This window comes from Brachyistius frenatus, unplaced genomic scaffold (assembly GCF_029030835.1).
Source record: "Brachyistius frenatus isolate BFR_SWC_R1_liver_20210118 unplaced genomic scaffold, ASM2903083v1 Contig_8, whole genome shotgun sequence".
NCBI classification, from domain to species: domain Eukaryota; kingdom Metazoa; phylum Chordata; class Actinopteri; family Embiotocidae; genus Brachyistius; species Brachyistius frenatus.
Window position 1 is genome coordinate 7,486,488 of NW_027210607.1, and position 24,504 is coordinate 7,510,991.

The 24,504-nt window shown below is 39.0% G+C and overlaps 2 protein-coding genes across 3 annotated transcripts; both read left to right on the forward strand.

Annotated features, from left to right (window-relative positions):
- The first annotated feature begins 1,178 nt into the window (after positions 1-1,178).
- lhcgr (luteinizing hormone/choriogonadotropin receptor) lies at positions 1,179-7,209 on the forward strand. Its single transcript, XM_069689791.1, has 11 exons — positions 1,179-1,342; positions 3,445-3,516; positions 3,824-3,898; positions 3,982-4,056; positions 4,303-4,377; positions 4,519-4,596; positions 4,728-4,796; positions 4,899-4,973; positions 5,240-5,425; positions 5,720-5,788; positions 5,988-7,209. The coding sequence occupies exons 1-11, from the start codon at positions 1,179-1,181 to the stop codon at positions 7,207-7,209; spliced, it is 2,160 nt and encodes a 719-aa protein (XP_069545892.1).
- Positions 7,210-8,153: 944 nt separating this feature from the next.
- mertka (c-mer proto-oncogene tyrosine kinase a) lies at positions 8,154-23,946 on the forward strand. Of its 2 annotated transcripts, none has more exons than XM_069690177.1 (19): positions 8,154-8,445; positions 9,139-9,454; positions 9,542-9,642; positions 9,728-9,895; positions 14,227-14,313; positions 14,431-14,546; positions 14,593-14,812; positions 15,889-16,034; positions 18,597-18,732; positions 19,660-19,810; positions 20,369-20,457; positions 20,575-20,670; positions 20,786-20,866; positions 20,962-21,054; positions 21,161-21,279; positions 21,385-21,494; positions 21,654-21,813; positions 22,455-22,591; positions 23,178-23,946. In XM_069690177.1, exons 1-19 carry the CDS (start codon positions 8,361-8,363, stop codon positions 23,608-23,610), a joined length of 2,844 nt encoding a protein of 947 aa, XP_069546278.1. In that variant the 5' UTR covers positions 8,154-8,360; the 3' UTR covers positions 23,611-23,946. The 2 variants fall into 2 exon arrangements, with proteins under 2 accessions (XP_069546278.1, XP_069546279.1); XM_069690178.1 differs by having other exon boundaries at positions 8,155-8,445; positions 14,623-14,812.
- Positions 23,947-24,504: the final 558 nt, after the last annotated feature.

Here is a 24,504-nt window from a genome sequence, read left to right on the forward strand (position 1 = left end):
TGCCCTTATCAACAATATAGCTGGCGCCAAGCAAGACAGAGTTATGGGAGGCTTTTTACTTCAGGTCACACTGTCCTCCTGAGGGACACAGTCATTGACTTGGCTCTTCATGTGTATGCCTGCAGAAATCCTAATTTTAATTATCCTTAAATACACTCCAATTACACACACAGGAGTTAGCAAACACAACATCAAGGACAGGAGGGCACTGACAACAACTAACCACAGCAAAATCCTTACCAGTAAATGTTGATGATGCATTTGAAAACCAAAAAAGTTATTGCATTAGTCTGTTACTTCAAAGTTTGCTGCATATTTTCAGATATAGACCATCCCAGACATACAATTAGGTCTTAAAACTATCTCTATTAGGACTGTAGACCATAAAGTTGACCTGATGCATTCACAGTAAAGGAACACAATTTATGAGCTTTCATTTTGAGACATAACAGTGAGATTACATTCCTGAATATGAACATATATGGGCCGGTGTCCCTTGTACATAATGGAGACAAGCATTTTAAGAGTTATTCATATCTTAATAAAAAAAAGCATTGTTGACATTTAATGGCTCAATGGTCCCTCCCATAGCTGCAGATAACTGTCCCCAATATAAAGGTGCGACTGGGGCATTATTTTACTGTTTTGCCCCTGTTTCTCCTCACCTCAAGGTCAGATTTGAATAAAACTGTTCATTTTGAAGGTCATCTGTCCTATAAATTAACGTATGCACCTTTAACCACAGTCAATAACCCATAACAAGCTCAAGTGGGGGATTCAATTTATCCAAACTGTTTATAGTTGGGTTCACTGGAAGTGTATAAATCTGAATAACCCAACAAATAATCTCATTAAAAACCTCCCGCACTCAAAACTGGACATTTTAAGGCTAACTATATATATGTGCCATGGTTAAATTTACTGTAAAGGAACACATATCCGTTAGAAAATATTTACAACGTTTGACTTTATTATAAAGTGTAGTTGTTTTTCACATGATACCGCTTTACGCCACATGAGCCACTTGATAAGAAGCTGAGTATCAGGTGGCTGAGATTCCTCTTTGCACGGTTAAAGGAGAACAATCTGTTGCAGTTGCAGCAGAAGACACTTCAAGGAAGGCTCAAATATCTCAATGCGCAGCTTTCACTTCGGACGTTTCCCAGAGAGCAGCAACAATGTGGCCATCGCTGCCTGTACTGCTGCTCCTGTCAAGTTTATTGTCCTGTGGATGCACGAGCTTCGTGTGCCCGAGAATCTGCCGCTGTTTCTCCAACACAATCAGGTGCAACAATGAAACGCAAGGGTCGGCTCTGATGATGGGCCACATGGATACAAGACTGTAAGTTCCCCACTTATGTTTGTAAGGTGTTGTATGATTGATATGGTGCATTTACGCTCACTGTGTTTTTTGAGCAGCACATCAATTTGATAAAGAGGGTCCACCAGAAACCACTCTCTTGGTTACGTGCTGAAATGAGCTCAATTTTAAGTTAAATGCAGTTCTGATTGAGTGACTTCGTAAATGTAATTTTTTTTTATTATAACTGATTTGGTAATATTTGAAGAATCAGCAGTGATGTATCCGCCTCTTCACTGGTTTCTGCTGCCATACGGCACAAGTTATTTCGGAGCAAAAGCACTCTGACGTGCAACAACTTACTTTAACAGCCAGTGGTTGGTTACTTTGTCGGAAGGGTATTTGTTAGTTTGACAGTTATAAAACAGAACCTGTTGCCAGTTCCAACAATATAATTTGTGGGAAATAAAATCTCAGGTGATGCTTTTGATCTCAGCCACAACAGTGGTACGGTAGCAGGGCTACTTTCTTGGAGGTGCCCTGATATCAGCCAATTAACAAACAGTTTAACAGCTACAGAACTTATCTCTGTATGGACCAAAACATCAGTGGTGTTAAGAGTCAAGTGAGAGTGTCTGGTTTATCCAGAAGCAGGTACCTGCTCTGCCAGGCCTACTGTGGAGACAACTGTGTTCTAGTTTTCTTGTAGTTAATGTTGATTGACAGTATGCAGCAGTCTTGTATATTCTTATGTTTGAAATGTGACTAATTTCAGTTAAACTTGATAGACTTACATTTCAGACTGAAGGGCGTCAGATTCTGCTCACATTTCTTATTTGATGTTTTACCTAATGTAGCAACAGCACATCACACCCTATTTTTGGTCAATAGAGTAACCTGCATGGGTCCAACTCAATTACCTGTGAAGAAAATGTCAAGTTGTTTTCACAAGGTTAAGGACATCCTCTCAGTCTATATGGTTTCTGAGCTCACTTGTAGAGTTCAGCTGACTGTCACAAAGCCTTGAAGGTAATCTGGACCTCTCCTCTGGTAAATCACACAACCTTGAGTCTCTCCTGATAAGTGTCAGTGAACACCAAGGCTGACAGCCTCATGCGTGTATCTACACACACACTTACAGTAAGAACTTTGTGTTTTGTCAAATGACAATATTAATCTTATTTTACACGTTTTTATTTGGTTTTGCTGAGTTTGAGAGCCCAGCTTGAGAGCTCCTGTGTGTCGCTGAATGTGTGCACTTCTGACTGAAAGATAACATCTTCTGCCTCCATTTATCCATTAGCTACAATATGTTGGATTTGTGGAAAAAAAATTGGGGGGAAAAAGTATTAAAGAAATATGAAAAATTGTCTAATCAACCAAAAATTTCACGACCCCCTGCAGTACCTCTGCGGACCCCCTGTTGAAGACCTCTGCGTTACATTATTGCAAACTCGACATCTCAGGAACACCTTGAGGAAACTTCTTAAAATTTGTCACAAACATTTACTTGGACTTGGATGAACTGATAAGATTTCGGTTGTCAGAGGTCAATGTCACTGTGACCTCACATCTGCCCCATTATTGTGAATTAGAGATCTCAGGAACACTTTGAGGAAATTTCTTAAAATTTAGCACAAACATTCACTTGGATTGAAGGATGAACCGATGAGATTTTGGCAGTTGAATGTAACTGTTATCTCACGTCCATCCAATTCTTGCAAACGTGATGTCAAAACTCAGTAACAGAAGGAGTGATTGCGACCATATTTCACATTTGGTTTGACACTGAATTGGTGACACTAATCTTGGGGGTCCACTTTGAAAGTGTGGTGAATACACAGATCTTCTGTGCTGTCAGTTGAAGATGTGTGTGAAGCATCCATGTTTTAGAATTTGCTTCTTTACAGCAACATTCATATTTGAAGCCTGCATTCATATTTATCTGCAGTCATGGTTACAACCTTGTCCTCTATCAGAATCAGCTTTATTGGCAAACCATGTGAACACATAGAAGGACTCCTTCACAGCCTTTATATACAAGTCTGACAAACATGGATGCAAACTGCAACTTGATTCTAGCCTAAAGAAATCCATGATTATGTATCAGATAATTAAATGGTCCTGTGTTTTTCCTTTCCCAGGTTTCTTAATCACCTGTCTTTGCAAACTATTTCAAGCCATTCTTTTGAGAGTTTGAGGGAAGTCCAGAGGATGTACGTATCACCTTTCTACCACTGACTAACTTAGTAATGCTATTCCCCAATTTAGGTGCAATATGAAAAATGTATGCATTGCCAATTCTCTAATATATACCATAGAATATACAAACAATGGGGCTATGCATACTATCATGTTAGATGTTTATTACCATTGTTGCATAATCTCATTAATAAATCTGGTCAGAGATTAGGTTATCATCATGGTGTTTGAAGACACTGTCTTTACACTGAAGAGCTATCTGTCTCTTCTTTGAGTGTTACAGTTTAAAGGTAAATGTTCATTTGTTCCTGATGTTTACAGTGAGATTGCTCAGAGTGTAACCCTGGAAGCCATTGAGACTTTAGCATTTAACAACCTTCTCAACCTCTCTGAAATGTAAGTAGGTTTCTTTGAATCAATTAAAGTTGTGATTACTGTAGTGCAGACTATCTCAACTCCTGCTTTATATTGTTTTGCAGCTCAATCAAGAACACAAGGAGTCTGATGCACATTGACAAAGGGTCATTTAACAACCTTCCCAGACTGCGATACTTGTGAGAAACTTCCAAAGTTACAATTCAAATGAGAAACTTCCAAAGTTACAATTCAAATTTTCAGTTTTCAATTTCCAAGAAACCTTGGTTGCTTTGAATTTTGGTAACCTGAAAAATGAGAACATATTAGTTTGTCAGTCTGAATCCAACATCAGACACATAATATAACAATTCAAAAATGGTTTTCATTTGGTTTATATCAAAAGTTCTCCAAAAAAATATCTAACACATTTTCATATTTTCCAGGAGCATCTCTAATACTGGTATAACAGTTTTTCCTGAAATTACGTCAATCAATTCTCTTGGATCAGAATTTATCTTGTAAGCATGTCTGCTGTTAATGTCTTATAAAAACTCACCAATGACATATACTTAACATTGCGTTTCTATAGAGTGCTTAATGACAGTTAGCAGTCTGTAATAATTTAACCTGTTCTGGTTTGAACTGTACCACTGTTACAGGGATATATGTGACAATCCTTATCTACTGGAAGTACCTCCCAACGCTTTCACTGGAATGACAAAAGAATTTGTTACAATGTAAGTGTGTATGTACATTAGTGCTTTTGACAGTTTTATCTTTGTCACTTACTTTTAAATAAATGTTATTTTTGATGGCAGAAATTCAATTAGATCTTTAAACATACATAATTTGTGACTTACATTTGCAGGTACCTGTACAACAACGGCATCACAGAAATACACGAGAATGCCTTCAATGGGACAAAGATAGATAAGCTGTATTTTGGCTCCTTTTTTTTCTAATTAAATTTAGTCAGTTGAATTTATGGTCTCACAACATTAAAGTTTTGCTCCTTAACCCCACATTCTGTTATGTTTAGGGTATTAAAGAACAATCGAAACCTTAGAGATATCCACAGGGATGCCTTCAAAGGAGCCACGGGCCCTGGAGTCTTGTAAGTTATATTTTTAAACTTGCTGACAATTCACTGCTAAGTTTATTTGCTTTAATTTATTGGGAGAAGCAGGAGGAGGAACAAGTTTGTCAAACTGACCACTATAATTGTAGACTGTTTATGTCTCCAAAAATGCAGTTCAAGCTGAGTGACTAAGTGAAAGCTACTATAGGTTGGAGGAGCAGTGATTTTGCTCAACTTTATACTCTAAGAGCAACAAGCACAGTGATAATAAAAATCATATTGTTGTCTGTGGTATTTCACAGGGACGTCTCTGCAACAGCTCTCACAAAGTTACCATCTCAGGGACTGGAGTCCGTTCTGGTCCTGACAGCTCAGTCGGCCTACGCCTTGAAGAGTCTGCCTCCTCTGCAGGGACTGTGGAGCCTGCGAGAGGCTCATCTCACCTACAACAGCCACTGTTGTGCACTGCTAAACTGGAACAATCACAGGTAATTTACACAGTGCATTTTATGGGTTAATCAGGGTTAAATTTATTAGATTATCTCAGCACGCTCTGGCCCTCAGCTAGTCCGATTTTCACTCACTTAGTACACGAAAATCAGAATCCTATTCAGAGAACTTGGTCACTTGCTTATTAAATGATATTGAATGACAATATATTTCGAGTAGGCTATTTCACAGATGTATGTATCTGAAATGTGTCAGTCAATGCTAGTCAGGTAAAATTCAAGAGATGGTGGTGACACATCTTTATATAGGCTAATTTCCTTATTTTTCTCCAGGGACTTTTCAACTCGTCCTCCATGGAATAATGGTTCTACGTCATGTGATGAGAGTGACCCATCCGCAAGGTAAAACATTTGTTCTGGTTAAATTTATCTTTATGTCTCTAGACTTAGTTGTTCATGAAAACTTTTATTGGCAACACCTTCTCAAATTTAGTTTACTACACAGAGATCTTATTAACTCTTAATTCTGATTTTTTTTGTTTTGTTTTAGATCAGCTGACCAGAACAATTTTCTCTCCTTTTTCATCTCCTTCATAAACAGGGTTCAGCATGTGATCAGAGGCTCAGCGGACACCACTCTACTTATGGGTGTGCCATTTTTCTCAGCAGTGGACCTGTCTATGGAGGCCGAAAGCTTTGGAGATGTGAATTTCCACTATCCAGAACTGGATTTCTGTCAGACCCGGCCAACCATTTTCTGCACACCTGAAGCCGATGCTTTCAACCCCTGTGAGGACCTCACAGGTTTCAGTTTCCTCAGAGTGGCTATTTGGTTCATCAATATCCTGGCTATCGCAGGTAACCTGACGGTGCTGCTGGTCTTCTTTACCAGCCGGAACAAGCTGACGGTGCCTCGCTTCCTCATGTGCCACCTGGCTTTTGCTGACCTCTGCATCGGGGTCTACCTTCTGATGATAGCCACAGTGGACTTGCGAACACGTGGACACTACAGTCAGCATGCCATTGAATGGCAGACAGGGCCTGGCTGTAGTGCTGCAGGTTTCCTGTCTGTGTTTGGTGGGGAGCTGTCAGTCTACACGCTCTCCACCATCACCCTGGAGCGATGGCACACCATCACCAATGCTCTGCAGGTAGAGCGCCGCCTGGTTCTTTCACAAGCAGCGGGTATAATGGTGGCAGGTTGGCTCTTCTGTCTGGGGATGGGGATGCTGCCCCTGCTTGGTGTGAGCAGCTACACCAAAGTCAGCATGTGCTTACCGATGGACATAGAGACTCCTCTGGCTCAGGCCTTCATCATAATTATCCTGCTCTTCAATGTAGGCGCATTCATTGTTGTGTGTGTTTGTTATGTGTTCATCTATTTGACTATAAAGAACCCAGAGTTTCCCGGAAGAAGCGCTGACACCAGGATTGCAAAGCGCATGGCTGTGCTCATCTTCACAGATTTTCTCTGCATGGCACCCATCTCCTTCTTCGCCATCTCTGCTGCCTTTAAATTTCCCCTCATCACAGTTACTAACTCCAAGATTCTGCTGGTGCTCTTCTTCCCCATCAATTCCTGTGCCAATCCTTTCCTTTACGCCATCTTCACCAAGGCTTTCAGAAAGGACGCATATCAGCTCATGAGTGCTATGGGCTGCTGTAAAAGCAAGGCTAATGTTTATCGCATGAAGGAATGCTGCCCAGAAAATGCAGTCAAGAGGAGCATGGGACACAAAAAGAAAGGATGCCACAGCGGAGTGAGGCTGGCTACTATGCCACGTCGGAACCAGCACTGGAAAGAGGAGGGAGCGATCACCTGACCAAGACAAAAGCTACATCGTTGGAGACGAGCGTGTTTTATTTATATTGGACAGTTTAAGAAAAATATTATTGTGTAAATTCTGAAAACTGCAATGAGTCGAACAGAAGTCTGACAACTGGATGTCTTTAAATGTGATATCACTTTAACCCACTGAACAGGTCTTTTTCACAGGAGGTTGATGGTTGAAAAAAAACACAAGTAGCTTATCTAACAACACTGATGATGGTTCTGTAAAGTTAAATATCGCAATGATCCTGGAAAAGGTCTGTGGTCTTTATTAATTACTCCACTCATTTCCCCTCCTTATAATTTGTCAACGTGTGTGCTGTGAATGAACAGTTAACTACAGAAGAAGCTCCAGAGCGGCTACTAGATGAACCTTGATGGATTATTTTGCTAACTATTCTCAAGAATGAACTTTAATCTCCGTTTTTAGGTCTATGAACAAAATGGACAATAAGTGTTCCAAAAAGAGGCTTTTGAAAGCCTAAAATTCAAAAAGTAGTAACAGTAACTACTAACTGGACATTGTGGTGAGATTGCCAAATACAAATGTAAATGCAGTTATGTAATATATATTATTTGTTTTATTCTGGCAATTCATGTCTATATGGAAAGCTCAGTAGCCAAATGTGACCACGTGGTGGGGGAGTTGCACAGACAACTCAAACCTAAAGTTGTTTTTTTTGTTGTTTGAGTTCTTGTGGCAGTTAGAGAGATTCCCCACTAAGTTAGTCTGTAGTTCACGGATGTTTATAGTGCATATAAGTAATATTTGTAATTCTGTAAAAAAAAAAAAAAATAATAATAATAATAATAAAAAAAAGGAAAATAACAGCTCAGAAAAATAAAGTAAAACAAAAAAAGCAAAAACAAAAAGGGTTTTCAGTGTTTCCACACTCAGTCCCGCCTTCATGGGATCCTTCAGCTGTGACGTTCCAAACACCAAACTTGTTTCCCCCCTCCAAACGTGTGGTCCTGGGTCAACAAACTCGTCACACAAGCTGTGCAAAAGCCACGGTGGCGGGTGATGTCTGGTGTTGTCGAGATTGAGTTGTCCGTTCCTGCAGAATCCATTTAGATTTCACACGTTTTTCAGACTGCTGAGGGACTGAAAGAGAGAAGCTGTTTAAAGAGTTCAGATCGGTCATGGCAAAAAAGACAACTACTGCCTGGTTCGGAATTTTTCTCTCTGCAACGACCGTAGCCATTCTGGTGGGGAGTCCGGTCAGCGGTAAGTTGTTTGTGTTTTCCAACTAACTTTATGTCCGTCAAAGTCGGATCTCGATGTAATATATAGCGGTGAGCAGATCTCTGCATGATGAACTGCAGCCGGGATCCGTCGCGGGAAAACTTTATAGACTTAATAGACTGCTTTATAGCAGAAAGGTTTTTTTAAAAACTTTTTTCAAAAAAAGAAGACGGCTGTTAATTTATCCTGGATGTTTTTTTTTTTCCAAAGCATCAAACATGTATTTTATGTAGGTTTCTTAAAAAATTACTTAATGAAATGTGGCATATTGTGTCTTGAAAATATTCCTTTGGTAAAGAGCCATAATTCATAAATGATGAGGCATTTGAAAAAAAAAAAAAAAAAAATCTGTGGATACATTATCTTTGTTTGTTTGTGGTTTATATGTACTAGTCATGCCTTTTTGGAAAAATACATTTATTGAAAAGAGTAAAACCTAAATTTTTGTTTTTACAATCAGAACTTATTGTAGCCAGAAAGAAAACTTCCCCTTCAGGATTTTGATTTTAATGTTTAATTTTTATTTGTGCTATAATCATTTAGGTTTGTTTTAAAGTTTAACCGGATTTTACATGGTTTGTATACTCAAAGCCATATTTTCATCCAGTACACTGCTGATGTTACATTGATACATCAGTATAACATAACCAAACATCAATCTCCCTCTGTAAACAGCTCAACAGTCTGGGAGCCACTTTCACCGATCAACCAGGACCTCAGAGCCTCTTGTGATACCAGTCCATGTTTCAAGGATTTATCTGAGCCCAGATCAGCTGAGACGACTGCACTTCAAGCCCACCATAGGCTCCATCCAGCTGTCAGAGGGCCATAAAGCAAAATTCAACTGCTCCATTGACATCCCTGATGCCAGGCTGGAGCCCACCATCATCTGGCTGAAGAACGGCCAGGACCTGCCGGGAAACATTCAGGTGGTGTTCAACGAGCTCCGGACCGTCACAGACGGGGTCACGACTCTCCTCTCCACGGTCTTGTATGTAAACACACAAAGGTGAATGATGATAAAATATATGACAGGCTGAAAACACAGACTGATGAGTGCTTGTGTACTGTGTTACAGTTTAAACCATGTGCAGAGGGTGGATGCTGGAGAGTATCGCTGCAGACTGACTATCAGCAACATGATGGTGGAGTCTCAGCCAGTCGTTATTGAGGTAGAAGGTGAGTGTTGATATGATACCAGCGTTAGAAGCTCCTTTATCTACATTATTTGTAATTCCTCTACTCCTCTTTGATTCATCTTTAGGTCTACCAACATTTATCAAGCAACCAGAGGACCAGAACATAACAAGAGACACACCTTTCACCCTGTCATGTGATGCGGTCGGACCTCCAGACCCTGTTCAAATCCGCTGGTTTCGTGATGGAGTACTTGATGTCTCTCATAACCCTCTCAGAAACTACACCGTGTCAGGTGAGACACACACACTCACACACACACACACACACACACACACACACACACACACACACACACACACACACACACACACACACACACACACACACACACACACACACACACACACACACACACACACACACACACACACACACACACACACACACACACAGCCTACAGAGTATACGTGTTTCACAATGATTCACCTCATAACATTTCCTTCTCTCTGCCTGTTCCTCTGGAGACGTGAAGACCTCTAAAGAGAAGTGTAATTTCCCGCTGTTCTTCTTACACACAATCGAATGAATGATCGGAATATGATTCTGCCTGAATGACACATTGAGGCAGACAGAAACAAGCTGAAGATGTACTTTGTGCTTCATCACACTCATGCTTTGTTCCTTCATCAGTCTGAAGTGTGCTCAAGGAACTAAAGAGGTCATTACTTCTGGTAGTAATACTTTATTTGTTGAATTTAAAAGTGCTCCTTTAAAGTCTGATCCATATGCGTGGATTTATTGAAAGTCTTTTTTGGTCAAGCGCTAATTGTGTGTTTTTTTTTTTAAGAGACAAGAGAAGAGAGACGTTTTTTACCAGCACAACACCTGCCGTGTATAAAAGTCTTGTAAAAGCAGTGCTGTAGAAAAAACAACAACAACAAGCACTACAGTTGATAGATAGATAGATAGATAGATAGATAGATAGATAGATAGATAGATAGATAGATAGATAGATAGATAGATAGATAGATAGATAGATAGATAGATAGATAGATAGATAGATAGATAGATAGATAGATACTTTATTAATCCCACAAGGGGAAATTTTTTTCGCCACAGCAGCGTTTATAGATACAGGAAAGCAATAAAATAACGGTAAAAAATATTAAATATAAAAATGCACAGTACTGTATATACAATAAAATAGAATAATTAAATTAAATTAAACCAATGAACTAGTTTCACTTTATTTGACTTCCTGCTGTGACTTAATGTGGAAACATTCATCAGCAGAGATAAAGAGATATTTGGCTCTTTGATGGGAACAAAGTGTGGAGTTGGTCTTACTCAGCTGTCATCGCTTTGTTGGTGGTTTCTATTCTGCCTCGTCTCTGCTGCCTCAGCATCTGTACCTTGCTCACTGCAATCAGGTCTGTCACCATGTTAAGAGTCAGTTGGGCTGCCCGCTGCATTGCTGAAAGTTTAATGGCAGTCATTTGTGCCTGGTCAGGGCTTTTTGTGGCATTGCACAGCTAGCTGTTTAGTGACTATAATACAACACTGGAGAATGAGTTAAATGTGGAAAATCAAACCTCTGAGACTCTTCAAAGCAATAGTTCAACATTTTGGGAAATGAGCTCACTCATAGTAAATATATAGGTGGAGCGATCAGCTATCTAGCTTAGCATAGCTTAGACTGACAATTTGAACCACATTGTACCTGTGAAATGTAAAAAGATTGTCCTTTTGAAAATTTCTCTTTTTTTTTTTTTACATTTGTCATCATAGAATGATGTCGTGGATGTTGCAGCCATGCACCTTAACCGTTTTGGCACACACTTCCGTTTTTGTATGGACTATGATAATGTTAATTGGTACGCTTAATGGGTGCCATCAGGTAGATTTTGTTACTTCTGAACCAAGCCAGGCCAGCCCTTCTTTCTGTTTCTAGTTTACTTCGAAAGTATGCCAACAGGCAACTAACTGGAGCCTTATGTTAAACTAGAGGATATTAAAGTGGCAACAGTTTTCTCATCTAACCCTTTGTAAGAAAGCAAAACATGCCACAACTTTGAACTGTTACTTTAAAAAAAAGAGCTACAGTGTACAATTCTTTTCATGATTTATTCTACAAAATGTAAAATAGTCAGACAATGACCATCATCATTTCTCAATGCCCAAGTTCACAGTCCAAAACTCAAAGATATTAGTTTAATGATATAGAAGCTTAAGAAAACAAACAAATATTTACATTTGGGAAACTGGAACCACATAACTAACAGGTATTTCATCACAAAAATGACTTCAAGAGTAAAGGAACTATTGTTAGCAATAAATTGTAGATTGACCATTGCATTTTCAGCTCTACATTAAAGTTAACATCAGAGTAAACATAATTCATTTTCATGATTATACTGTATGTGAAAGTCAAGACTAACTGTAAGAAGATCAGGTCAGGTTTGAGTTTTATGTTGATGTTATACTTGAAGATGATCATGGAATTTTCTTGAAATTAAATAGCATTATTTTTTGAAAAACTAGAAAAATTGGCAGGGTATTTTATTTCTAACGTGGAGTCTCCCTTTATAGCCTCAGCTGCCCTCTTTTTGAAAGCAAACGTTTGTTATTAGAAGCGTAACCTTTGCTCTGTATGCTCTAACCCCTTATTTTAAGTTCGCCGCAGGCTAAGCACCAGAAGCTGAGGGAGTTAAAGGTTTTGAGCTGTGCTTTGGTCCAGCATGTGCAAGGGCCCCGGCTGTAAGGGGATGGGGGGGCTGCACAGGGAGGCTGTTCGGGGGTTGGTTCTGTGGACAAAGAGCTCATTCACAGGACTGCCCACTACCCAGCAGGGAGGGGCTGGACACAGAGGCTGGCAGGCTGCAAGCTACCAGAGCTCTGTGCAGGACCAAATATTGGCACAACAGAACAGTGTAAACCCACATCTCTGCATTCTCACCTCATGCATACTGTGAGTCTGGGCACTAAATGTCAGACTGCATGATATTAGGAGACTCCTGTTGTTGGGATAGTACATTATTGTTTTTTTTTTTTGTGGAAAGTCATTAGCATGCACTTTTAAATCATATGACTAAAATTAGGCAAATACAGCTGATTGGAGTTTATGAAAATACTTCTACATGTGCTTCATCACTTTATCTGGCTCAGCAGCAAGAAACAGCATAAAATCCAGTCTATGGTGCCAATGTGGACACAGGTTTGGCACTTCAGCTTTGAAAATACAAGAAATGAAAGAGCAAATGTGGCACACAAAGCAATAAGGAGCGAAGGGTTGTGGGTTTAGTTGTAACCTGATGGAGTAGCTCATGGCTATTTTTGCTCTCTGAATAGAAAATGGAAAAATAACAGACATCTCGGGCAGCTCAGTGAGCTGGACCAACTCCAAACCTGATAATTAGAAGGTACTGGATCCACACTGCAGGACTTCAACATGATGCATTTTAGTGGCTCTAATTCTCTTTCAATCCCTGTTTCCATTGGAGTGGCCAAACCATTTTATTTTTGTACTTTGTTTTTGCTTTTGTTTTGATTTACTTGCCAAGTATAGTGAAAGCAGAAATTACAGTTCTTGAACTTTTACTCATTTCCTTTTTCCAACAAATACAGAACTTAAAAACAATTTCTGACTTTATTAAGTCACAAACTGAGACACAGTCTTTAACTTTGAATTAATATTTAATCATAGGCTTTAATTCATGAAACTACTCCTGCAGCATAATCCAGTGTCATTTGGGACACCAGTCAAAAGTTGATAAATTGTTTCCAATATGCTCCAATCATCTGTTTGCCATGCTGTTTGCAGTGAGGCATGTGGTAATTACATTTGCAAAGCTTGGCTGGTAATGTACTGATATATTTACACATTTCACTTTATGTTGCAGCTTTGTTTCATGTGCTCATGTTTTTTTTCCATGTGAATGGAACTCAATACATTGAAGATTCAATCAGACCTGGAAAAGGCTCTCTATCTTTGTGCAAACAAACGTACTGTAGTCAGTATTTAGGTGAAAAGTGAAGCCCTCTTGACCCTGATTTTCCTAAGCAGAGGAAGATAAACTAATGAGGTTGTGATATTCTGCAGAATGTAAACAAAACATCCCAAGCTGGTTCCAGTCGTCTCTCATAGGCCGTTCTGTGATTAGCTTTGTGGAAACAAAGGACAAAAGGGACATTATTTCGCAGATATCACAGTCCTATTCTGTTCTCTGTGGCTGCTGAAAGATGGAAAATGTGTCCAGGAAAAGAGACCCGGCAAAAGGATTGTTACTACAGTACATCATATTTGAGAGGCTCAATTTGAGCTTACTGCATGAGGCACTGCTGTGTGAACTTCTGAGGTATAATAAAGAAGCAAGTTATCCCTAAATGTGTTTTTTACCTCAATTTCAGATGGCACTTTTGCCCCAGGTTCAACTTTGACACAGAAATAAGTTGCACAAAATGTAGAGAATGGTGATAATGGGCCATGATGGTTTGTACTTTCCCCCCAGTATTGTAGAATAATAACACATGAGTTGAGGTTGATTTGTCAAAATATGCAGTGTTATCATGGCCTTGAGGATTGGTTGAAGTGGTACATTGTTCACTCCAATGTTTCAATTGCAGGTGTGAACAAATACACTCAGTTCAGCTGTGAAGCTCACAATGCGAAGGGTGTTACCACGTCCAGAGAGGCAAATGTCAACATCAAAGGTAAAACTAGATCATTTTGGAGACCCTGCAGGTCCAACAGCATTCCAGGAGAGTTACATGCTTTACAAGATGACTCTAGGTTTGGGAGTTAATAAGGGTATTTATGGTGTTTTGCAGTTCTTCCCAGTCCTGTGTCTAATGTTACTGTGACAGAGAGGCAGTCCAATAAGTTGATGTTGAGCTGGAGCCCTGGACATGATGGATTCTCTCCACTCACCAAATGCCACATCAGGGTAAGCCCCACGTCTGAACAAGCAGTTCATCTTTTAATGTTGTCAGGTTGATCACGTGTGCTCTGTTCCATTTAAGGTAAAAGAGGTGAGTCGAAGGAAAGGGGAGGTGATGACCACCAGATTTATCAACGTCACGGTGCCGCCTTTTTATTGTGAAGTCCCCGGGCTGCAGGCTATGACGTGGTACAACATGAGTGTTTCCTGTACCAATGAGGTCGGGGCCTCTCCTGTCACCATGTGGATCCAGAGCAACACCACCGAGGGAGGTGCGTTAATGCTGAAAGAAGCATGGAAACATTTAAAAGTAGAATTTTGTTGGTGGTTGCTGATAAACCAGCAATTGTAGGGGAGACATTTTTACAGATATATATGAAGTCCCATCGGTCTCAATATCAATGAATACACACGGGATTCAAAAGTTTATTTCGGCATTATGTCTTTGAATCTCTGAACATTTCAAATGTTTTTAAGTCCATAATTACATACTGTATATTCAAATGAGTAAATATGTGTGTGTCTGTAATATAAATATATTCAGGAACCTTATTATTTTTTTACGTGATTTTTTTTTTTTTTATATTTATAGTAAATATTTTTTTGTGCATTGAAAAACACATTTCTAGAGAGAGTCATTTAAATCCTGAAATATTCATTGATATTGACATTGAGCTGACTCCATAGATTAATGGCTGCAACAGAAATAAATAATCCAAAACCGGATTAAATCCATCCAAGCATTTACAAATGTACCTTTTTATAGAATTAAGAGGGTTAAGTCTGTATTTCTTTTACAAACTAGCCTGTGTATTTGCTTCACAGGACCTCTGTGTTATGTTCCTGCCTCCTTCTCATCATTCCTGTTTAGGTTTCAGGATTGCAGCACTATATAATTAGCCTGCTGCTTTTCCATCCAAAATGTGCATAATGTAAGCCTCCATGCAGTAGCAGCATATAATAACTGTATTTCTTTTAGAAGTTGCAAAACTACCTTCCCACAGCGATACCGCCTCACAAAAATGTTGTATCGTCTAAATGTCTGCTGTGTTCTTAAAGGGTCACAGGAAATAGGAGTGGTTTCACGGAGAAAACAAAAAGTTCCTACTGGGTGGAGCTGCTTTCAATTTCCTTCCTAAAACCACCACAGGGGATATTTTAATTGAAAGATTTGTTATGCTATGCCAGGAAGTGACCGCATACCAAACTGTAATCAAATATTTCAATGGAATGGCAGTCTCATTTCATTTTCTTTCGTAGTTTGGCATTTGATTTGCTGTATTTTGACTTTCTTGTGACTCTCGGTTATGTCTTTAACACTATTTCCCATTTATTTTTATTTTTTCAGTGCCATCAATTTATCCCCAAAATGTCACCGTACAGCTGAATGAGTCATGGCTGGTGATCAAGTGGAAGGCTCCGCCAGATGACAAGATAAATGGCATCCTGCGTGGTTATGATGTTATTGTCAAATACGGCACACAGGAGAAGAAGGTGAGCTTGTCTGCAACACAGTGATTAAAGATTTAGCCTTCTATTTTTGAGGTTATCCTTTACCTCTATCTAGTAATTTCCTCTTCATGTAGAAGTCAAGAAAATATTAATTTGAAAAAAGGGAAAGAAAAAAAATGCGCACATACTGTACATATCTAAAGTTGGAATCCTTAAAATTTCACTCATGGGTGATTTGGCAACACCTGTGCTTGTGCTCTCTATTTCCATCTTGTGAAGTTGCCTGACACTTTGCCCCTGAAAAAGGAGCATCACATCATATTTTTTATGAGGGTAATAAATAGGTTTGGATCAGAATGATTACAGACTATACACAGCGTGTATGAGTGACATTGAAGTCTGTAGTGCATCAGTGTTCTTGTTGACCACCTATGCAAATCTGAAACAGGAAACAGTTGCTTTGATTTTTTTCATTGTACGCGCTTTAACAGAAGTTAACAGCATCCGCAGTGAATATTTGTAGGAATAAAGTGCAATTTGGTCTTACCGTGACACTACTCCTATCAGCAGTGATTAATACACAGCATACTCACAATACTTCACCCAAAAACTCATCCAGCAGAAGGAACTCCTCAGTTTACATTGTTGCTTAATACAGTCAGGCTGATGTAATTGAGATGAAATTACGATAAGCATGTATGTATCATTTTCTGTAAATCTTTTGTGTGTGGGAAGAACATTGAAATTCAGTGCGAGAATGTCAGAATCCGCTACCACCTCTGCAACAACGGAAACTATTGTATATAGTCGAGGTAATAACAGAATATAAATATATGTCCACTGTGGACAAACATAAATTGTATCAAAAATGGGTTAAAAAAATATGAATTATGAATATCTTAAGGATATTTACTTACATTTATATACACTTACTGTATGAAGTATATAAAACCACATGAGTATTTATATAAACCCACATGCAGTAGATACAGTGTGCACAGAGTACTGCAGTAGCAGAAAACTGAAAGTTATAGTCCACTATTCTGATTATATGTAGTTAACCTACCATTGGCACAGCATTTAACTAACCTGTACACATGATGTACATGAAGTAATATGAAAAACAGGAGACGTTATCTGTGATGTTTTAGTATTAAGAGCTTTAAGAGCTCTTATTAAGGGCTGTCTTTTGTTTCTTTTTTGGACATTTTTGATAGCAGTGCCTAATGTATGACAAATATGAAAATTATGAGTTTTGCAGATTGGGAATATTTGATCCTCCCTTTGTCCTGCCCACTTATCCAAAGGTCAGCTTCCTTACTATCTGTGGAAATTGTTTCCGCTTGTGTTAAGGATCAACAAGACAGGGAAAGTCATCAACAAGAAAGGCCTTCCTTTTAGATACACTCTCTAAGAAATCACATAGTTGATTTTAATGTCAGTCTTTTTTTACATCACATGCACAGTGCATTAGTCCTTGATGCTGTTTGTGCGTAGTCATGCTTCTCGAGTACAATAGTGTGTTTCCCGTCTTTCGGTTTTGCGGTGAAAGGAAGCTGACGGTGTGAAAACTGGCCATCAGTATTTTTCTCCTCCTGGCATGTGCCCATGAGTCATCGCAAACAGAATGAAGTATGAATACAATGGGATGTGTACCTTAGGCTCCTTACGCATTGTCCAGTCAGGTAATGATGTCATTACAATAGCAGGGACTGGAAATATGTGCAAAGGCAACATGTTTAATCCCCAGACTTGTTTCTGTAAGAATCAATCAATAGAAATAAACAACTCAGATTTAAATAATAAATTAGGTAATACTATTACTTTATTTCCCAGGAGATGTTGTGATGTCATTATCTTCTTTTGAATCTGAGGTTGATTCCAGAAAATTTGATGATTATTTATTGTTTTACGGGAACATTTAACCACATGTTACTTTCTGCCTGGTGGCACAGACATGATCGGGATTAATCATGGGTTCAGCATCCCCCGTCAGCACTTTGGTAGAGCAGAGCAGCCCCAGATGCTAACGTATGGTGTTGTGAAATACAGGATTCTGTCTGTCACATGCTCCTTCAGCACATGAACTCATCCAGAAAGTTTGTCTCCTTCCCTTTTTTGTGGGAACTTTCAATATATACGATAATGGTCTATATGCTGTTCCTCATGATTTCCCAAATGGAAATAACTTAATATTGTAAGTGACTGCATGAAGCAGCTTTCACATTCTTTTTGAATTTGGAAATAAAAAAAACAAAAAACGAAAAGGTGATAAAGTCAGAGAAAGGACATGAGATGCAGCAAAGTTGCTGAGCTGGGTTTCAGATGTTGCACAAATGTACAGAATGTTCCTCAGGTTACTTTGCCAGCAGAATGTTCCCAAAATATGATGTCTTTGTGTGTACTTGAAGATCTGCTTCCTTTTTAGTTGATTTACTTACTCTACCATTAAAACTTAGCCTTTGACTAGCTGTATGTTCAGCTGCATGTTGAACTTTTCTCCCTGCAAAGATAATGATTAACCTTGATGTATGCTTCTAAGACAAATCAAATTATGATACTAGACACAATCCACATTATCTCTGTTGTTGTGTGTTGTTTCAGGTCCACAGTTACACCACCATGGCCTTTGTAGCTGTGCAGAACTTCAACACAACCTACAGTGTGGAGGTGGCTGCGTGCACGCAGGCCGGCAGCGGCATGGTCAGCCCACGAGTCTGGTTCTTTGTGCCAGAGGACAGTAAGCTGCTCTATTGATTTATCTCTTCATCTCATCATCTGGGAGCTGTTAGCTTTATAAACTGGCCACTATAGTTAAGCTGGTGTGTTTTACTAGATTAGAATAACATTACTGCCCTATGAATAGATACATTATTTATTAAGGCCACAGTATTTCTAGTCACACTAACTTGGGCTGATAAACTTGGTCAGTCCATCAACTACTTTGGTCCAACATTTCAATCTTGGCTCCTGAATGAATTCACATGAAGACAGTGGATTTTGATGACTTAGATTCCCCTGATTTGTATTGTAGTGCCATCAAATCAAAATTTCCACATGTCCAATACTTTGATTTTTGACCAATTTTTGTTAAAAGTAATGACGTTAACGCCCACTGCAGCTGTACTTTACCGCTGCGTTTACAGCTGATGAGGAATTCTTAGCATGCTTACACGCTCAACTAAGATGGTCATAGAGGCATCAGTGTTCTGGTATTGTCATTGTGAGCATGTTAACAAGCTGTTGTTAGCATTGAGCTCAAAATACACCATCTCAGTATCTTCAATCACAATTTGTTCAACAACTCGATTGGACAGGATCATTATTAACTTGTAGAAAAATATAGTTTGGAAATCAGCTGATTATTTACATTATAGGGAGAACTGAAACACACTGATTAACAACAATCGTTTGGAAGGCTAAATAAAATATATTTCCCTACAAAATTGATTAATAACACATTAGGATCAATTATATATCCTTACTAATGAACATTGAAACAACTTATTCATGCATATGTTGCTAAAAAACTTAGCTAAAAAATTAAATATCCCCATTGCTATCGTAATGTCATTCAGATAACTAATCCTGAATATTACATTTTGGATATTTGCTGTATGTTATTTTCCTAAACTTTGATCATGCTAATAATTTCTTCTTGTCTCAGAATCAGTCTTATCCCCATCGCCCAGCCCTGATATCGGGGTTCCATACTCTCTCTATGCGGTGCTGGCTGTGGCGTGTGGCATCTGTCTTCTGCTGCTTATCATCTGGGGGGCTCTCTGTGTGCGCAATGGGACTTCTGACTCCTGGTTTGGGTATGGTGACAATACTGATAACTAATTACCTAGATATCTTTTCTTTGAAGTTTCTACTGACCAACTGTTTTTTTTTTTGATCCAACTATCTTTGCCTTGATTTAAAGCCACAAACCACATAATGGGGCAGCTAACTTTAGACCTGCTCCATGTTGAATTAATCTTTTCTTCAGTAGTAGTACTTGAACAACAGAAAACTTCCGGCTTGTGTTAATAAACTGCCTTTGCTTCCTCTTAATCACTGCAGTGCGCACCAGAGGGCAGTAATAACTGTGCAGCTGGAGGGATGTATAACAACCAGCTGTTAATACTCTGGAATTTGTTTTTATGGAGTCTGTGACTCACTCCTGCCTGTCAGGATACGGGTAGGAATGTGTCACAGGCTACTGCTCAGATAGGAAAACCGTATCTGACCTCAAAGTCAGGAAATAAATATCTCAGAGGGCTTCCTCACTCTTTGCTGGTATCTCAGTCTGTGTATTATTGCCAAACTTCAGTGACATTAGAGAGAGTATCAACTTACTGTTTTGCATTCTTTCTCCTTGTCTCCCCCTGCAGGCGGCTGTTTGGAGGTGGAGAAAAGCTGCAGCCTATAATACAGTATACACACCAGAAATCCTTCAATCGATCAGCCATAGGAATCACACGTATGTTCTTGAATATAACTGCAGGATGAACAACATGCATATAGTAATTTATGTTATCTCTCAATGTCTTTGCTCATTTTTTGAATATACAATGACTTTCATATCGCCTCTCTGCAGTTGGGAACCTTGGCATTAGTGAGGAACTCCAGGCCAAACTCCAGGATGTGATGGTCATGAGGAACTTGCTCTCAGTAGGCAAAGTTCTTGGAGAGGGTGAGTGAACAGTTTATATTATGTAAATGTGTAAGCATTCATATTTACATGCTGATCTTGCTAGATACAATACACACAATGTACATAATATAAAAGATTGTTAATTTTTCCTCAGGTGAATTTGGCTCAGTGGTGGAGGGACATTTAAAACAACCAGATGGCACATCAGAAAGAGTTGCAGTGAAGACAATGAAATGTGAGTGTTGTGTTATTAATAAGAGACTTTCTTTACATAGTCATGAACTTAAAACAAATAGAACTAAAAAGATATTTAACTTTCTTGTCAAACAGTGGATAGTTTCTCTCACAGGGAGATTGAAGAGTTCTTGAATGAGGCAGCCTGCATGAAAGATTTCCACCATCCAAATGTCATCAGACTGCGGGGTAGGAGGATTTATTACCCCTTTAAACTCTGTAAAATCACGCTACTATGTTTCCTGCTCCTTTTCTATTTTCTTATATTATTTGTCTGCGTTGCCTTCCTCTTTAGGTGTATGCTTGGAGATGGGCTCAGGACATTTTCCCAAACCCATGGTCATCCTACCATTCATGAAATATGGAGATCTACATAGCTTCCTGCTGCGCTCACGCCTGGGAGAGAACCCAGTGGTAAGATATCACTAAAATACATGTTTAATTGAATATATTATAATCGGCCTAAACAATGTTAACTTCTAATTGTTACTGTATTGTGTGTTTGTTTTTTTTCCACAGTTCTTGCCCACTCAGACACTCCTGAAGCTCATGGTTGACATTGCTTTGGGCATGGAGTATCTCAGCGGTCGTAACTTTCTGCATCGCGACCTGGCGGCACGCAACTGCATGTAGGTTGCTTCCTTTGATTTTATATCGATTGAACGTTTGGATTTGCTGTTTATTTTCTGGCTAAATTAGCGCGTGCAATAGCCTTTCCTCACTTTGGAGGTTTTTCTGATTTTCTTTTCCTGTTTATCGTAAACTCCATACTTTCTTTTGTCTTATAGGCTCCGTGATGACATGACTGTATGTGTAGCAGACTTTGGGTTGTCTAAGAAAATCTACAGTGGAGATTATTACAGGCAGGGCAGAATAGCCAAAATGCCTGTAAAATGGATTGCAGTGGAGAGTCTGGCAGACAGAGTTTTTACTGTAAAGAGTGATGTGGTAAGTAAAAATGTTTTTCTCCCAGTAACAAAAATTCCCCTAAAATTCTATACAGTGGCTAAAAGAAGAACTGACCCTGTGTGTCCACTATCTGTTTCTCATATCACTTTTTCTTGTGTTACAAAAGAATATGAAAACCTTTTGTCAACACTGTACACAGAGCAGTCAGCTGAATTTTCACAGCACTAACTCCCAGCCTTAGTTTTTAGAGTGTGGTAAAGTTTTGTTTTAACAGACTCTGATTATTTCCCCCCGCTTTCACTATTTTATGATTCTAACAATAATAGACTGTAGAATAAATATAATTTCCTGATTCTCAGATGAAAAACAAAATCTGTCTTTTGTGTTGTTGGCCAAAAGGCAGAATATCATGCAGCGAAATATAGATTATTATTATTATTTTTTAATCTCCCTTACTGTAACATAACATGAAAACTGCAAATGAAATCTAAAAATGAAAAGACAGACTGGATCCATTTACTATTCACACAATTTTGTCATAAACTGCAAACACAAATACATATTATCCTTTTAATTATCAATGACAGTAGGTAGCAGAAATAATTACCAGTTTGTGAAACATACTGAATGTTTTTGACATGATGAAGCATGATCTGAAGCTGATATTATGTGTCATGCAGTGGGCTTTTGGTGTTACCATGTGGGAAATTGCTACACGAGGCATGACTCCGTACCCAGGAGTCCAGAACCACGAGATTTATGACCACCTTGTGGAGGGACACAGACTGAAACAGCCAGCAGACTGTTTGGATGAACTGTGAGTGTTATTTCTTCTCATCACAAATGTTGAAGTTGGGTTTGATTGTTTTGGTGGTAACCAAAGTATCCAAGTCAAGAGAGAGTATAAAGTAGAATGTATCTTTATTTGTCTTAATAATGAAGAATAGAGGTGGAGGGGGTGTATTTTGAAGGATATAATATGGAGACTTACGATATTAACCCTTTTAAAAATATGAAGCAATCCTTTCACAGATACTTTAAAAACATTGAATTTATGTGTGGCTAAAACGTTGGCAAGTATCAGAACCCTCTCATATGTAGTCTTTTTTCCTGTGCTGCAGCAAACTGCAAGCAAAACTTGTACAGCAAATGCTTTTTTAAGTTCTATTCATTTTGGCTTACATCCACTTCAGCAAACAACTGTCTGTAAAAACTTCACCTTTTAAATCTGTACTGCTTCATCACTGCCATCTGCAGGGCAGAAGGGGAAAGTAAAAAGTGATTATACAAGTGGAAATTTTACAGAATGAAAGCCTCCACTTATTTTAGCTTTATCCCAAAACAAGGCTCTAAAAAATTAGTAAGGTGTATTAATTGAGTCATAATTTTTATTACCTTTCTAGGTATGAGATCATGTACAGCTGCTGGAGGGCCGATCCGCTGGACCGACCCGTCTTTCCCCAACTGCGAGCAATGTTGGAAAAGCTCATGGAAAAGCTTCCAGAGTCGTCCAGCAAGGATGATATCCTTTATATTAACACCAGCTTCCCCGAAGATGACCCTGCTGGGGAAAACCTTCCTGTGTTTAGCTCCTCCCCTTCCTGCTGCCAACAGGGAGCAGAAAATACGGTAGTTACTGCGGACATTCACGGGAGCCTGGAGGATGAGGATGATGGGGACAGTGATCGTTATGTGGTGGTGATCTCCTCTGATCCTTCCCTGAGATCTACAACTGTAAACACTCCTCTTTTGTCTGATGCTTTGGGTCAAGCAAATGAGGACACTGATGTGACAACAATAGATCACAGCTCAAGTGACACGTCTTTCCTGCTATAACGATTGGAACCCAGCTGATCAAAACTGTGACCAAACTCTCACCATGCTAATTGTTTTGCTTCGTTGCACTGGGAGCACCTTCCCATTTCCATTTGTGGACTTTTTAGAGGCAGTTGATGCTTTACGTGGCCAGTCTACATGCCAGTGTTAGGAATACCGTATGTGTGTCGACATCATCATGTTCACACATGTTCCATAAGCTTAAAATACACTGAACTGTGAAATTGTTTACTGTTTTGAATTCTGTGTTGCAATGTGTAAATATAGAAAATGTACAGAGCATTTATGAAATGGTATTATACTGTCCGAATAAATGGTTTATTGACTACTTTTAAAGCTGTTGAACACATTTTGCCAGGACTCCCTCACACATTCACGGAAATGAGCGTAATGACTATTGGTGGTGTAAAAAAGAAAGCTCAAATTATTCACTTGCGTAAAAAAAAAGTAGTGGGGGGGACCTTATTCAAACTTTGACTATGACTTGATTTAAAAGAACTGCAATTAAATAGTAAGCGGAAGTGTTTAAGTATAAGATTTGGCATTTTAAAGTACTTAAGCACCTTATTAAGCAATTGCCAAAATTACATTCAAATGAAATAATGTGTGGATCTCATCTGTGTATTTCTATGTTTAATGAATACCGAATAAGATTGCTCTTCAAGATATTTCAGCAGGTGAAAAGTTTACAAAAGGAAGATGAACTGATGGGCTTGTTTTACCTTTACTCCTGCAAAGTAAAACAAAACAACAAAAAAACACTATGTGGTCCACTGAAGAAAAGGTGGGGTGACTGACGGTAACCCTGGAGTTGTGTCTTTGTTTTTGTGCCTGTGTTGGTGCAGCAGGTGAAACAGGTCACTTCAGTCAGAGCGAGGCTCCTCCTCCTCCTGC